Source organism: Sapajus apella, unplaced genomic scaffold, assembly GCF_009761245.1.
Source record: "Sapajus apella isolate SASKATOON/1434 unplaced genomic scaffold, GSC_monkey_1.0 scaffold13, whole genome shotgun sequence".
Classification (NCBI taxonomy): Eukaryota; Metazoa; Chordata; class Mammalia; order Primates; family Cebidae; genus Sapajus; species Sapajus apella.
In genome coordinates this window covers 15,850,035-15,865,124 of record NW_022436953.1, presented here as the reverse complement: position 1 = coordinate 15,865,124, position 15,090 = coordinate 15,850,035, and the positions used below count along the sequence as shown (strand labels likewise).

The following is a 15,090-nucleotide window of genomic DNA, read 5'->3' as shown; positions in this document are numbered from 1 at the left end:
CTCATATAAGAAAGGATCCAGGAAGAAACTTCACTGGTATTAAACGCTGTGCATATCAGGGTGTAAATGGCACTTAGAAATAATCATGTGCCTTTTCTCAGACCAAGCACATTGTGGACATGTGTTTCTCTGCTGAGTTCCAGAAGAGACAATGACTGCCTAGATGACAAAATAAGATGTCAAAAATGATTCAAGAATTTTAGAAGATGAATTCCATTATTTGTTAGGAAGACACCATAATATGCATTCTATTCTGCTCTACTCCATTCTATTTTCTTTATAACTTTCTTTTATAGAATTTGCCAATTACATTCATCAAGTTAATGAACAGAAAAGTTTACAGATTTTTGTTGAACTCTTTGCTAATAATTCTGAAAGTTAACCACTTTTGCTGATGGTAGTTTACAAAAATGATGACTTTAACAGAGCTTTCTTTAGTTTCTAAGCACTTAAGTACACGTGATCTTATTTTACTTAATAACAACCTTAAGGGATACATAGAAGCTGGTTGACATTTTCCATTTTGCAAATATAAGAACACATGCAGAGAAGTTAAGTGATTTCTCAAAGTCACACAGCTGATTAATGACATGGACAGATGATGGGGTTTTTCTCTCTCCAATTCAGTACATCAGGCCATAGTTCCTAATTTTGTGGTCAAGCAAAAATTTAAAAAAAAATTTTTTGAAGAGCCTAAAATAAGGATGCCAATTTTGTTATTCTTCTAAGAAAAAAAAAAAATCTTCCTACTATTTCAATCATTTTACAACTTTCCTTTATCACTCCAAAACAGGAAAAATATCATCTAAAAATAAGTATAGTCTTGTGAATGAATAATATCTGCTTTATGAGAAAGTCACTATGTTCTACTTCTCTTCTCATTTTGCAGTGCACTGGTGAAAACTGCTGTGTTCTAGAACTAGTCTCAGACCAATACTTGGAACTGGAAACCATTTCCCACTTTTGTGCTCCCACCTCTCTTCCTCCTTGCATTCCACAGTCTTTAAGAAGACATCAATAAGCGCTGAAAGTTTTTTCTTTCCAAAGGTACTGTTCTGATATTTTAACAAATGATGAGTATCCTAAATTTACATCACAATCAACACACAGAGCTGAAGATGGACAAGCCAAGCTGAGGCTGAGGACCAGCAGGGAAGCAGGAACTACAGAAGCAACACGGTGTCCACCCCAATGTATTCCTTCCACATTACTTCAGTAAGTAGCAAGAGCAGAAAAAAGGCTTTGCCCTTGCCTTCTCATTTCCCACTCCACTTTCAAACTCATCCACAAAATTAAATTAGCATTGATGACTCCCATCTAGGCACAGGCTGAGCCACATCTGTCTTTACTTCCACAAAGCCCATTCTTATTCGTTCTCCCAGACTTGGTCTTGTAGTTTGCAAGAAGTTCCCAAGCCTTATATGTCAAGTCAACAACTAATTTTATCACACTTCATAGTCAATACCATAGTACTTTACTAAAAAGTCCAAAGGGACTGAGGTAGGGTTATGGGACAATCTTAAGTTGACATTTCCACGTTGGTTATGTTGATAGTTTAATGTGGATGTTATGTTTTAGCACACACCAAAAATAATAACTATCAAATCCCATTCAACCATATAACTTTGATCAAAAAACAGTCTTCAGGTATCTACAATCTTCTTTTAAGGCTTCTTTCAGCTTTGGGAGGGAGCTATATGAATAGTTTAGTGAAAGAAAACAAAGACACGCAACCATGTGGCCCAATCAACCAAAGCAAGGCTTGTGATCGGTGTCACATCAAGAAGACTCTCCAAGCTCAGACCAGCCCCATGTGGAAAGAGGCTCACCCATGGCTGTTTGTCAAGGAAGGTCCCTGTGATTACAGTCATATTCCATAGACACAATGCTGTGTTCCCCAAAGATTGTCAAAGTAACACATTTTGTTTCCTATTCCTTTACTACTTATAAATTTCAATCATAATAAAAGTTATATTTTATGACATAAAGATGTCTGTAGATCACCAATGAACATATGATAATAATAATATTTATATTTTTATATGTTTTTTGGTATACAAAACATTTTTTACATGTACCATTTTTTTCTTAAGAATGTTCTGGTATAGGCAATATTATTTCCATTTTATTAAAGAAGAAACTGAGGCTCAGTGAGGTGACATGATCTGCTCAAGGTCACACAAACAAGAGCTAGAACCCAAGCCTGGTCCTCTGACCTCATGTTCAAGGCTCTTTCCATTATTCACATTCTTCCCAAGAACAGTCACCTCTAAAGATGTGCCCCCAAACAAAAAGAACACACAAAAGCTGGACTTTATTCCAATCAGGGCAGAAAGCCAACCTATCAATTACCTCAGGAAGAAGGGCTGTCTATAACTATTAAATCTCAGGTTTGTGGTTTTCCGTAGTTTTTTCACTATTCATATAACGCCAATGTTGTTTGTATTCTTCCTATCTGGTTGCCTAGAATTCATCACATTCACCAACCAATATAGGACAGTCATTAACACAGGCCAAGAGAAACACTGACCATTCATAAAAGAAATTATTTGGAATCATTTTCACTTTACCTGCTCTTACAAAATACACATTTCTGTGACTCTAAATTTTTTTAAATTGATAAAAATATTGTTGATTACATATTTCTGTGGTTTATGTATTGGGCAAGAGCTATTCAAAATATACAAAATAGATTATTTACAATCTATGCTTGGCAAAACAAAATAAAAAGGGTAGAGTAATAATAAGAAACTGATGACTACTAAGGTGTTAACGGATATTTTGTTACTCTGTAGACAAACAGTCATGGCATGAAACATGTATAATAAAAAAGCTTGTTCATTTTAAGTAGACCAATTTTAGAAGTCATATTAAGATTATGTTTTCTGAAATTAATAACTGGTATTAATTTAAGCCAAAAGTTTGAAGAGCATTAACTAATGCTAATAAGATTATCATGAACATTAGCCTTGCTCCTTGCTATGACTTTTATTTTCACAACTTTCATATCTGATTATAGGCTCGTTCATGATTTAAAAAAAAAAAAAAAACCAGGATTATATTAGGAATCATTTCCAACACCAGGACAAATATGCAAAGTAAAGTAGGTACTGTTATTTCTTTGTCCCCAGTTCACATGATTTAGATTGATTAAAATGTTAATTTTTACATATGTGAATAAAACGTAAAGGAGCAAACAACTGGAGACTGCGCCATGTGCTAGCAATCATTGCGGGTGGGTAAACTGACAACATGTAACTGCATATTAAGACAAATGTAGAATTTAGACAAAGTATTCCATCTCTTTTCAGATGTATACTTTTAAACCTCAGGAACTGTTTTCAGTAGATGTCATGCCTTTTAACTTGAAAAAAGATAAGCGCAAATAAGCTCCCAATTGTCTCCCCAATATGTAAACCACATCTCGGGCTGCTGTCTCTGCTACTCCTTTGAAGTTTCCCTGAAATGTCATGTGTTGTGAAGACTGCTGTGCATAAGCAAGACAATTTGCTCACTCTCAGAATTCTTACCGGTTTCCACTGCTATTTGGTATCCAGCCTCTAGTCTCCGAGATGACCTTTCCAGCCTCTCTGTGTTATCGAGCAGATGTGCCCTCTGAAAAAGAAAAAGGGGAAAAAAAAATCAGACGGCCGTCTACAATGTTCTTTTTTTGCCTTTAAAAAAAAAAAATGCTTTCGTATGCCCTAACATGGGGAGGGGGGTTCACAACACATTACAGTTAATTTTCAGCAAATTTTCCATTATAGGAACCACTACCATAGACAGATTTCCAATCAATCATGTATGGACCATCTACTTTTTTGTTTTTAAAAGGAGACCGATGTTGTATGTGGCCACAATGAATCTTACTCCAGAATACTGAGAAAAGTATGAAGACCATAGCCAACTGGATCTTTTCTGTTTCAGCAGAGATAGATATATGAGATAGTTGCGTAGGTCTATGTTCCCTATTTGTATTTATTTTTTATAACATGCAATCCTTTCAAAAACCCATTTGCTCCTTTGATTCTTGCAGATAGAAATTTTAAAACAGGAACTTTATTTGTAAGAAAATGCTCCACAATTTTGGATGTGCAGCAAGATGCTATATAGAACAACACATGCTACTAAGACAGAATACTAAACAGTACTTCTAGTTTTAAGACGACTGGAGGCAACACCAAGAAAAAAGAGACACGTTTTCCCATTTACAGAGATGTACAAAATTGTGGATTTTTTCCTAAATATATGGCACTGAGTAGATTGAAGTTGATATTTTAACACACAGTGTTTTAGATTGTGAACTAAATTTATAGTAATTATATATATATCTCTTTTACATTTATCTGATGGGGAAATCAGAGAATTTTCTTAAAATCCTCAGCTTCTAAACTTTCTTTTTTCCATTGAGATGGTTGTTGTTGTTGTTTTTAACCATAATGATCACACATTAGATCTATTCAGGTTGCCAAATAGATTTATAAGCTAATCATGGCTATCAATGGATAAAAACTGATGCATGTGTATATAGATGTATGTATGTCTAGATACTTAGAAATATATGAATGTATGTGTGTGAGTGTGTGTGTGTGTATGTGTGTGTGTGTGTGTGTACATGCATACATGTATCTGCATGTATTAGTATCTTCCCGTCTCAAATCAGTTTTGGTATCTGGTCAAAAAGAAAGAAAAAACACAACCACAACTCCTACAACTTTGTGTTGTTGACAGATGTCATTTAAAATTGGAGAAATGCTTTCTAATAATAATAAAAAAGGAGGTGCCACACATATTATCTGAGTGGCTGTCGAGCGAAACGATCTACCTTGCTCTAATGAGCCCCCATGGATCTTGGAGATGCAAGCTGTATTGACATGCACACTTAAGCTAATACACCTAGACCAGTGCCTCCAAGCTCTAGCAGCCAGGGATGCTGACAGAATATCTCGCTTCCATCTTCAAAGAAAGGAAGTGATTAGTATGTTATCATTACCATTCAAAACGTGATTTCCTTATTCCCTCCCGGCATAGGTGACACATCTGAGATGCGGCCAGACGTTGGAGGCAGCTAAAGCCACATCAAAGCTTTCCTTGAAATTTTTTTGGGGGGAAGGGTTGGGGGGGTAGAATCATTAAAACAATGCATTTAGAACAGAGAGATAGGACCTGATGTGAAGGTCAGGAAGCTGCAACAACAGCCTATAATAATTAATAGAGTCGTCCAATGTACAGCAGAGAAATTAAGAGAAAAATTGTCTCCTCCCTCTGCAAAAAAAAAAAAAAAAAAAAAAAAAATCTAAATAAATAAAATGGAGGAAGGAAGAAAAGCTTCTTATATCATTAAAAAGCAAAACCACTGAAGGCTGTAATTAAGAAAAAGAAGAGCAAGGGGAGCTCCATGTGTCTGGCATTGATGACTATTTTTAAATAAAATTAAACACTTTACTAAGGCTTGTCAAAAATAGCTTTCTTACCCCTAAGTTTCCCTCTACGTAGGTTCTGAGAGTAAGGATTGCTCTTCCCTTCCCTGAACATTGTTTTCTACCTTAACAAAGGAGTTAACTTTAAACTGGTAATTCTCTAAAAAGGTTATCAATCAGACCTGTGAAATCAAAAGTAAATCTGAATTTTAATCCAGAATAAGACAACAAAGATTTTTGGTTCATTTTCATATTGGACGAAATCCTAAAATTAAAAGAAAACATTTAGTTATCAGAGATTAAAAAAAAAAAAAGATCGATACTGGAAATGGACACCCACTTTTATAATAATATTTACTGTAAGAAATAAGGCATTTAAATGTAAAATAATTGGCAGGATTTCATGGTTATAACAGACAATGAAATTTCTGAAAGAACTTTAAAAGTATGTATATTACTAAATAATGGAAGTAACTCTTCTTCAGGATAGTTCAATTTTATCAGAGTAAATCTGCACACAAGAGGACTATCAGTTTACCAGCAGCTTTCCAGCAGGATTTCAGTCTGTATTTTGGAACCTCTTCACTTAAGTCAAACTAAAATCAAGTTCTTGAAACAGCTGTGCTATTTACATTGTTCCCTTAGTTGTACATTGCCCTGGTCTCTGTAAATGAAAGGAAATACACTACAGTAGCAGCTGATGCTTTCAACTTGCCCCCACACTCCATCCCAAACTCATTCTCTCACCCTCTTCTCAGCCCTTTTCAAAGCAGGTAAGTGAAGCTGTGCAGGAGCTTCAGACAGAGCTCAACTTGTGTGAGGAGCTGCGCAATGTGGAGAGCTGGAGATGCAGGATTCAAACGGAGCTCGGCACAGTCAACACCAGACCAGCTCCCTCTGCACTACAACCCTGCCTTGAAGCATGCCCCATTTCCAGTACCGGGCCCAAAAAGAGCATCACAAGGAAGAGACGGGGCATACTTTTGTTTTCAAGCAAAACAAAACACAGTTTGGAGCATGTCTTCTTAGCATAGGCGCAAGTTAAGAAACATGGGGTAACATTCACTCTATGATTACTATTAGAATCCCAACTGAGAAATAATCACTTCTCAGCAAGCCATATACCAATGCAGCAGCATCACTGTAATCTAGTCTGCAAATATCAATGCTAGATCTATATCAAAGACTATTAAAAGAATATTTCAGAGTATATTATTTTATTAGTTGAATAATCTATTCTTCCAATTATGATTCCACTACAGGTTACAGTTTCGGAATCATGAATTCCAGAACCATAACTGATGAAACTGCTGCTACAGGCACAACAAAAGAATTCAGCTATCAGACAAAAATAAAACGTATTTTAAAAGAAATGCAGACATGATATTTCAAGTTTTTAGAATTAAGATTTCTAATTTGACACAATTAGGCTTAACAAAAATAAATCTCCTGTCAAAAATGTTGATTATAATAAGGCACAATTTAATATCTAAATAATATTTATTGCTTAAATTCAGGGGCAAGGGCGTCACGTAGTTTCTTTGTATAGATGTTTTCAAGTTAACTGTTAGTTCCATTAACATTTGAAAATTCAGATTCTTCACCTAAACATGAACATATGCAAATATAACAAGCAGATACTCTATCTTGCAGAAAAATAATGTTGATGTATCCCTCACCTCAAAAATAATCTTATACATCAAAACTGCAACTGATTATATTCATTTAGCATATATATAACTGCTCCCTTTAGGGAAGACAAAAAACACAAAAAGATTGGAGGGTGAGTGTTTTTGTATATTTTCCCCCTTCATTTTATATATCATTATTACTTTCTTTGAGAGAGTACATCAGTAATGCATCTTATATTCAAAGAGTTGTTGAAAACCACTATCTAGAAGCTTCTAAGTTAACATCCACACCACCTAGAGAATGATGACATACCAACAAAAAAAATTCTAGAAAATTCTCAATCAATGCAGTTAAACTAAACTCAAAAGTAATTCATACTACTCTAAACTATAAGCAATTAGACAATTTTTAAATTGCAATATAGGCCATTATGTGTTAATAGAAAAATAAAACCCAACCTTACTAAGTAAAAAATATGACTCTCTAAAAAAGAGTACCAAAGCACATTTGATATGTTTGACCTAATTTTTTAAAAATAGAATTATTCAGCATCGCTCATTAATACAGGGATACAATTATATACGTTGCAGTAAATATTTGCTGAGCCACAAAAAAAAAAAAAAAAAAAAAAGCCTGGAGTTGCATTATGAAACAGTCTAGCAAACTCAGAAAAATGAGAACTCACTTGGGTGCTGTATCCTACAAAAAGGAAAGTGTTTAACAATGACGAAAGATTGGCTATTCTTAGGTATCTATGCACACAGAGTAGCAGGGCATTTATAACACATGTGTGTTTCCCCAAAAGGATAATAGATCCATGGTGTCTTATGTTAAACCTAATAATTTTGGGTGGGGGGAAAGGAGTTTATTTAAGAACAGTTTACAGTAAAGTAAACCAGAATGTCAGGAAAAAAAAAATCATATTAGATTCTTTGAGAAACTACATAAATAAACTTGAAATTAGAGCCTACAATAAAACTATACTCAGGTACAGTTTTAAGGTATTCCTTTATTATTCCCTTTTTTTCTTTTTTTGGCCTTAAAAATATTAACTTGGCCCCAGTTCCAACAAAGAACAAAGATCCCTGAGATAAGCATGATTAGGATATAGTTGTGTTTTAAAAGATGATCAGCAGAAAAAAATTCTGAACAATATAAATAATACTTTTTGCTATGTATAGATTTACCTGGAAAAACAAATCCAAAGATCCACTTCAGATTTAAAAACTCAATTTTATAAGGAAAAGCAGAATTAGAAAAAAAAAAAAAAAAGAAGCTAGGAAGTACTCACCTCTTCACGTAATTTTATCAACTGCAACATGAATGCACAAAAAAAAGATAAAAAGGAAAGAAATGGCAGGAAAGAAAGATCAGTTGTGTGACAGGATACAGAATTAACATTGACAATTTATCTGTTTACATGTTTAGCATTTAAAAATCACAGACAAACACATTAAAAGAACCTAAACATAGACTACATGCAGAGTTTTTTGAACGAATAAAGATCACTTTCTCACACTGTCACATTAAACAAAGAGAATAGTGTGAAATTCTCTTTTAAAGTACATCTAAGACACCATCATGAAATAAAGGGGAACGACTTCATAGAAGTCTATATTATAAAGAAAGAAAACAAGTTTACTGTTCCTCTCTTCTAAGAATGTACCATTGAAGAGGTTTTGTATATACAAGTTTTCAGGATGTTTCTCTATTTGGAATCTTGACAACTGATTTCAGATTTTACCTACAAATGAAAATGATTAATAGCTCATGCTTTGGTTCCAATAAGTATTTTAAACAACAAACTATACTACGTTAGTTAATGTTATACTTGTACCCACTCTAGTTATAAGACTGCATTTGGAGGCAATGTTATTTTAATAGAAAATAAAGTATGCCAGGATAGATAAAACTTATTTAGAACATAGTATCAAAAATTCACTATCCTATGAACTTTTGTGTATATAAGAGTCAATTCCTAGGTATTTGTTTTGCTTAAGAGGCTACTGCAATCACGTGGCATGTTTTCATTTTAATTTTTGAAGGGTTTCTTCATTTTTCAATTTTCTCCATATTGTAAAATGGCAATGAGCTCTTACTTCATTTATACTGCAGTCTGTTTTCACTAAACTCAAATAAAAATCACTCCTTACTTGTTAGTAAATTCTCCTATGATAACATTTGAATTCTTTTATTTAGAGCATTTTTCTATTTGCCTTAAATATAACAGACAAAACAAGCTGCTTAACTCTTCAGGAACTAAAATAATTATATAACCATATATCTAGCTCATTGCGTGTGTGTGTATTTGACACTATTCTAAACTACAAATATTGTGTAAGTGAGATGACGACCACAGTTTTTGCAATGACTAAAAATGGAAACCTATGTTGTAACAGACTAAACCACATTCTAGGTTTGAAATTTGCATCCTCAGCAATTCAGGTCTACAACTGATAATTTTTAAACATCCAAATATCTGTAACATCTGTTATAACACTTGACATATGCAGGCCGATAAATTAAACGATTGCTTTGGGAGAAACATGCCATGAATTGCTCACTCACTATAAGTCTCTCTAAAAGTATCATGTTTACTATAGCCCGGATATCTCAATGCTTAATGCTGTTTTTATCCTGAATTCAAGGAAGGCAGAGTGCATTCCAGCTTATTCTGTTATTTCATTTGTTATTAAAAAAAATATTTTGAGTACCAAAGAATAAGATTTTAAAAAACTGTTAAGAATCCTTTATAAAAAGGGTACAGAAGTTAACATGCAATGTCTCACAGTACATTCAGTGAAAATGAAACTTTTATTATCATCGTTTCAAAATAGACAAGTTGTCTTTTATTTTTAATTAACACACTCATTCTCTCAGCAACCATCCAGTTACATACAAGTACATCATCTTGCATTTCACGTTAAAAGTTATCATTCTTCTCCAGGAGAAGCAAAATTTTAAACTAAAATACCTGGCCTATCATATATTGGAATCTTTCTCTTTGCTATCCCAACATCATGGGAGAAAAAGGCAAACATTAATTCTCAGAAAGAGACGATCTGGGAATTGATCGGCCAGCTATCTTTTCTTTCTGGGGGCACTATTCTTCGGTCGACTATGATACTTAAAGGGCCAAGGTTTAAAACTACTCTTCAGCAATAGAGACCATTTGGGGCATGCCACCCTGCCATAATCAATGAGTGTTTAAAAATGCTACCCATTTGTTTTTTCAATAGGTTCCAAACAAAAAACGTTCTATCTTGTTTGTGCTGCATGGCTGCATTCAAGCTCCACACCGGATTTGTAGCTAAGCTAGGTAATGGGAGGGTTTTCATCTTTATCTTTTTTTTTTTTTTTTTTTTTGGTTAGACCGAGAGTTATTCATTCAAGTAAACAAAAGATGGTCTATTTTTGAAAATTAACAATGCTTAGACTAGACTGTAAATCGTGATTTCGTATTTTCCCGAGTTACCAGCTCCACCATAGGCAACATGAGAGTGTGCAATACCACCATGTTGAGTTATGATAATCAACATCTTTTTTGAAACAAAGATTTTTTTTTCCCCCAATGCAGAATTTGATACAAGAGGTAATCTGTTCCTTTGTGGGCTGAAAAAATCTGGTTTACGCTGGTTTGAACCAGTGGAATCTCTTGTGGTTAAGCCTTCTGCTGTGACTAAAATCAAAACTGCACTGCAGAGCATGTGAGGGTTCATGCGCGCGCGCCTGTGTGTGTGTGAGGTGCGTCACGTGACCCCCAGAACTACCGAATTTTTTTTTAAACCTGATAACGCGACTGCCGTCTCTGTCCGCATACAGATAACGAATAAATGCTGAACTCTATTAAACGCCCTTTACACATTATCGTGGGTCGAACACACAATTTTCTGAACTTATGATGACAGTCTATTTATTTTGCTATAAACCCTCAGCACGTAACGAACAGATTTGTGCCTGGTAATGATCTGCTCTGCCAGGGCTATATGAAATGATACCGACCTTCTTTAGATCTTGGGGAATTAAATTGACCGACTTCACCCCCTGGTCTGTAGCTGAAGTTTGACACACTTTATGCACAGCAAGCCCAAATCAGAACTTAAGAGAACCTCGTATTAAAAAATTAAGCAGTCGTTATCTGCTAAATATTGCTTTACCACAAAACTTTTCACACATTTGGAAATAGTCTACTCTTTATATTTTGAACTCTCTATTTAGGATTTATTCAAAGTCACTGATCAATATAATTCTGCATACAGAAACAGAGTATTAGGGTTCAAAACCAGAGCTTGGAACAGTTTACTTGGCCCATTATGACACTTCACTATGAAAGGCTTTATGATTTTATTCTATAAGTTGTGTTTTCCCTTTTATGAGAATGGTTCTCATGAAATGCAATCAAGTTAGGAACTATTAATGTTTCCACTCTAAATACAACATCACTACATTCAAGAACTCAACTCTTTCAAAGAAATAAAATGTTGCCGCATAGAATGGTAAATACGGTATTTTCAAAGAACAGAATGATATTGCTTAAGACAATAGTCCTTGGAAAGCTGATAGCCCAACAGTACTCGAATGTGCAAAGAAGGTAATTTTCTTGTCCCTTCTTTGTAAATCAAGCATAAGCTATATTTGATTGAATGAAATGAATATGAATCAGAAATGAATTTATACAAAGCATTTAATTTGGAATTAAATGCAAGGTGTATTGTATGAGGGACATTAAAAATGCTTTTGAAAAAATTTTCATTTCTGAATTTTTAACATTTCTGATCATGGCAGAAATGTTTATGTACCTAAGAGTAAATTAACATACTTTATAGTTAATTGGCAGACTATAATTATATGTATTAACAGTCAGGTTTCAGATGCCTAAAAAACCGCATTATAAATTACCAGAATGAGACATAATAGCTATTGTATTCATATTGTTGAATCTTCACAAAGAAGCAACTATAAGGAGGATGTATATGTTACATTAAAAATTCCTAGCCAGTATTTTATCTCTATAATCATTGCTCTTAATTCCTTATTTTCCTATTTCGATATATATTTTTAAACTGACAGATATATCCCAATGGCAATGAAATGAATATTGCTATTTTTAATCTCGTTTTATCTCCAAGTTTTATCCATATATTAAAAGTTTATCGTAAGTATTCCATGAACAAAAAGTTCTGAAAATTAATTTATTAGCAAATAACTTAAAAGTACACTTATTTGTAGAAAAAACTCTTCCTAACCACTGAGCTACAAAAATTAATATACAGAGTCAAAATCTTTTCTTTCTTTACAGAAAGAGATTCTGTTTTGATTCTATATTCTGAATGAATGTTGATGTGGGATAAAAAAGTTATTCTCAAGTGACCATACCTAGTTAAGGATGTGTTTTAGTTTGAGGGATTTTTTCCTATATTATGACAAAGAGCCTCAAAACAAAATGCAATGATTTCATAAGATACGAAAACTTTGCTACATTTGGTAACCAAATATCCAAAAAGTTAAGTGTGGTCTCTTTGAACTTTTACACCTCATTCAAATTTTAGATGGAAAAGTTCACACAAGTAATAATCTAACAGTACATATTCTCATGCCTATAATTTATCATACTCTATTTATTGAAGTGACAGTTCCTTACAACTAAACTTCAGGTTCTCCAAGCACTTTCAGAATTTGTAAGTTTGATTTATACAAGTCCAGGGGAGATCTCTGCATAATCACTTGAAAGTGACAGGAATATAATTTGAAAAATTCAGAAAATATGAACTCAATCTATTTTTGTGGAACAGTTTTCTTTAGGCATAAAAAAATCATACTTATATGTACGCAAGGCAGATGTTTTAGGCATATAAAATGTCCATTAAGAGAAGTGAACATGTTTGAAAAAAAAAGGGATCCCTGTCAAAGAACTACAACATCCATTACAATAAAGGAGTCTGAGTTAGACAGGCACACCCCCTTCCTTTCTATTTCCTCTACATTAGGCAGTAGTTTCAAATGAAGGAAAGATCTATAGCTTTTTAAAGAACTGACATGGGAACTACGCAATTCAGTTTTTTGCAAAAAAGGTAATGCTTTTTTTTTTTTTTGCAGTAGATAGGAAATAAAATTATGATTCATTCATTCAAGAGGTATGAGAAATATAAATTTCACTTTAAAAAAGGAAGAAAATATTTTTTCTCTCATCCTCACATTATTTAATCTATTATGAGTAAAACCCCTTTATCACATCACCCTTTTATGTTTGATGTGCTATTTTTTTTTCCTTTAGCTATTCTCACATTTCAAGCTGAAATCCCAAGTCAAATCTGAACGTGTTCACATGTCTGAACTCAAGCTGATAACATCCAAATAGTGGAGGAGGTAAGATCTTTCCAAAAACAAACATAATCAGCTCAGTCATTCTTCTGTCTTTTTTGGGGGTGGGTAGTGCCCTTAATCGCACAGACCACATCCCGGTTATAGTTTATAGTATAATAGATAGCAATACCATTAGCATAGATAGACCTACAATATCATCTATTTGAGATGGTAAATACAATTATGCAATTTTCATAATATATATCAATATATGATGTTTCACTATCCTATTACAATTTTGGTTTACCCAGTGACTGATTTATGTTCATTTTCATTTAGACAGAGTAGACTTTTACAATTCTTGCCAAAGTGGCATTGGTAACCATGTTCAGGTATTGCTTCTGAAGGTCCCTATCACATATTTTCTTTAAAAGAAAATCTGTCATTAGAATTTTTGAGAGATTTTAAAAGTCATCTCTACACCAAGATTCTTAAAACCTTTTCTTAGAGTTGTATATAGTATCTACACAAATTAATGAAGTCTGCAGTGTTCATTCAAAGAAAGAGGCAGGACATTAATTAGACTCATGACACTGCTGTATGATCCAATGAGAACTGACAGCCAAGTTGTAAAGCCCTTTTAAGAAGAAATTGTATCTTATTTTTGGCCTATGCAGATCTTAAACTGCAAAAAGGCTTATCCTATTATTATAATATTATTATTATTATGACTAATATGGACAGACGCAGGTCCTCTATATGGGTATCCAAGTTCCACACTGGTGCTTACGATTTGCATTTTGGTGAATGTATTTTTAAGAAGCCACACAATAGGAGATTGGGCTGCCCTGTTGAATTTTGAAAGCTCACTTTCATTTGTTTTGCTGCAAGTGTTGACTTAATTATACTGCATTATTATCAAAGCTGTATTATGTACTTTTTTATTCCTTTTACATGTGTTTGAGGTGAAGACCTTGGCTTTGTCTGCAAACGGTGTGTTTCAAGTTATTCCTTAAGTACTAAATAATAAAGAAAAGAGAATGAAAGATTTTTTTAAAAGATAGCAGACAGTGATCACAAGGTAAAGGGTTAAATGTAAGATCTCTAAGAAACATTTTGAAGTTGATTAAGACTCCAGCTTTGCATTAAACAGTATCGCTTCCACATGAGTTGCTGCTAATACTGCTAAGGAGCAGCTTGAGAGCCCAGTGCGCCAGTGACCTCCTTCACCCTCCAGCCACCCACCGGGCCTTCCTGATTAGCATTCTACCTGGTTCTCTGAGGAATTCCCATCATCCCCCAGGAGCTCATTCCGTACTTCGTCACTGTAGGCGATCCGTGACCTTTTCTATAAAACAAAACAAAAAGGGAGAGAGTGAGAGGAACGTTAGAAAGTAAAGGCTTCGAAGCTTTATTGGTATCAAGGCCCATCTCAAACCTCGAGAGCCCCCTAATGGAAACCTATTGGCTACAATCTGCACAGCAAAGTTGTGTAAAGTTCCTGAACTTGAGAAGTTTCATGTAAATTAGTTTTAAAAATGCCAATAATGAAAGACAACTGCATGGTGTAAGTATTTCGTTAATATTCATAAACGGATCCAAACTTGTATGTTATTTTCATACTTCACCATTCAAATAAGACGACTAAGCTGAAAGAAATACAGCTATATAACTGTATGTCTGTAAAACTCACTAGATTGTATTGTACTTAAGACAGGAGTATGTTTTTTTTTTT

General features: G+C 34.0%; 1 protein-coding gene across 8 annotated transcripts in view; it reads right to left on the bottom strand.

Annotated features, from left to right (window-relative positions):
• The window catches only part of VTI1A (vesicle transport through interaction with t-SNAREs 1A), a 374,621-nt gene that overhangs the window by 283,312 nt on the left and 76,219 nt on the right, over nt 1-15,090 (bottom strand). For 6 of the 8 annotated variants that reach the window (XM_032281118.1, XM_032281113.1, XM_032281119.1 and 3 more), the window contains exons 4-6: nt 14,626-14,703; nt 8,344-8,364; nt 3,531-3,615 (exon numbers count right to left, since the gene is read on the bottom strand). In XM_032281118.1, the coding sequence (XP_032137009.1) occupies nt 3,531-3,615; nt 8,344-8,364; nt 14,626-14,703 (184 nt within the window). The remainder of the gene's footprint in view (nt 1-3,530; nt 3,616-8,343; nt 8,365-14,625; nt 14,704-15,090) is intronic. The other 2 variants (XM_032281120.1, XM_032281116.1) reach the window with 1 other exon arrangement.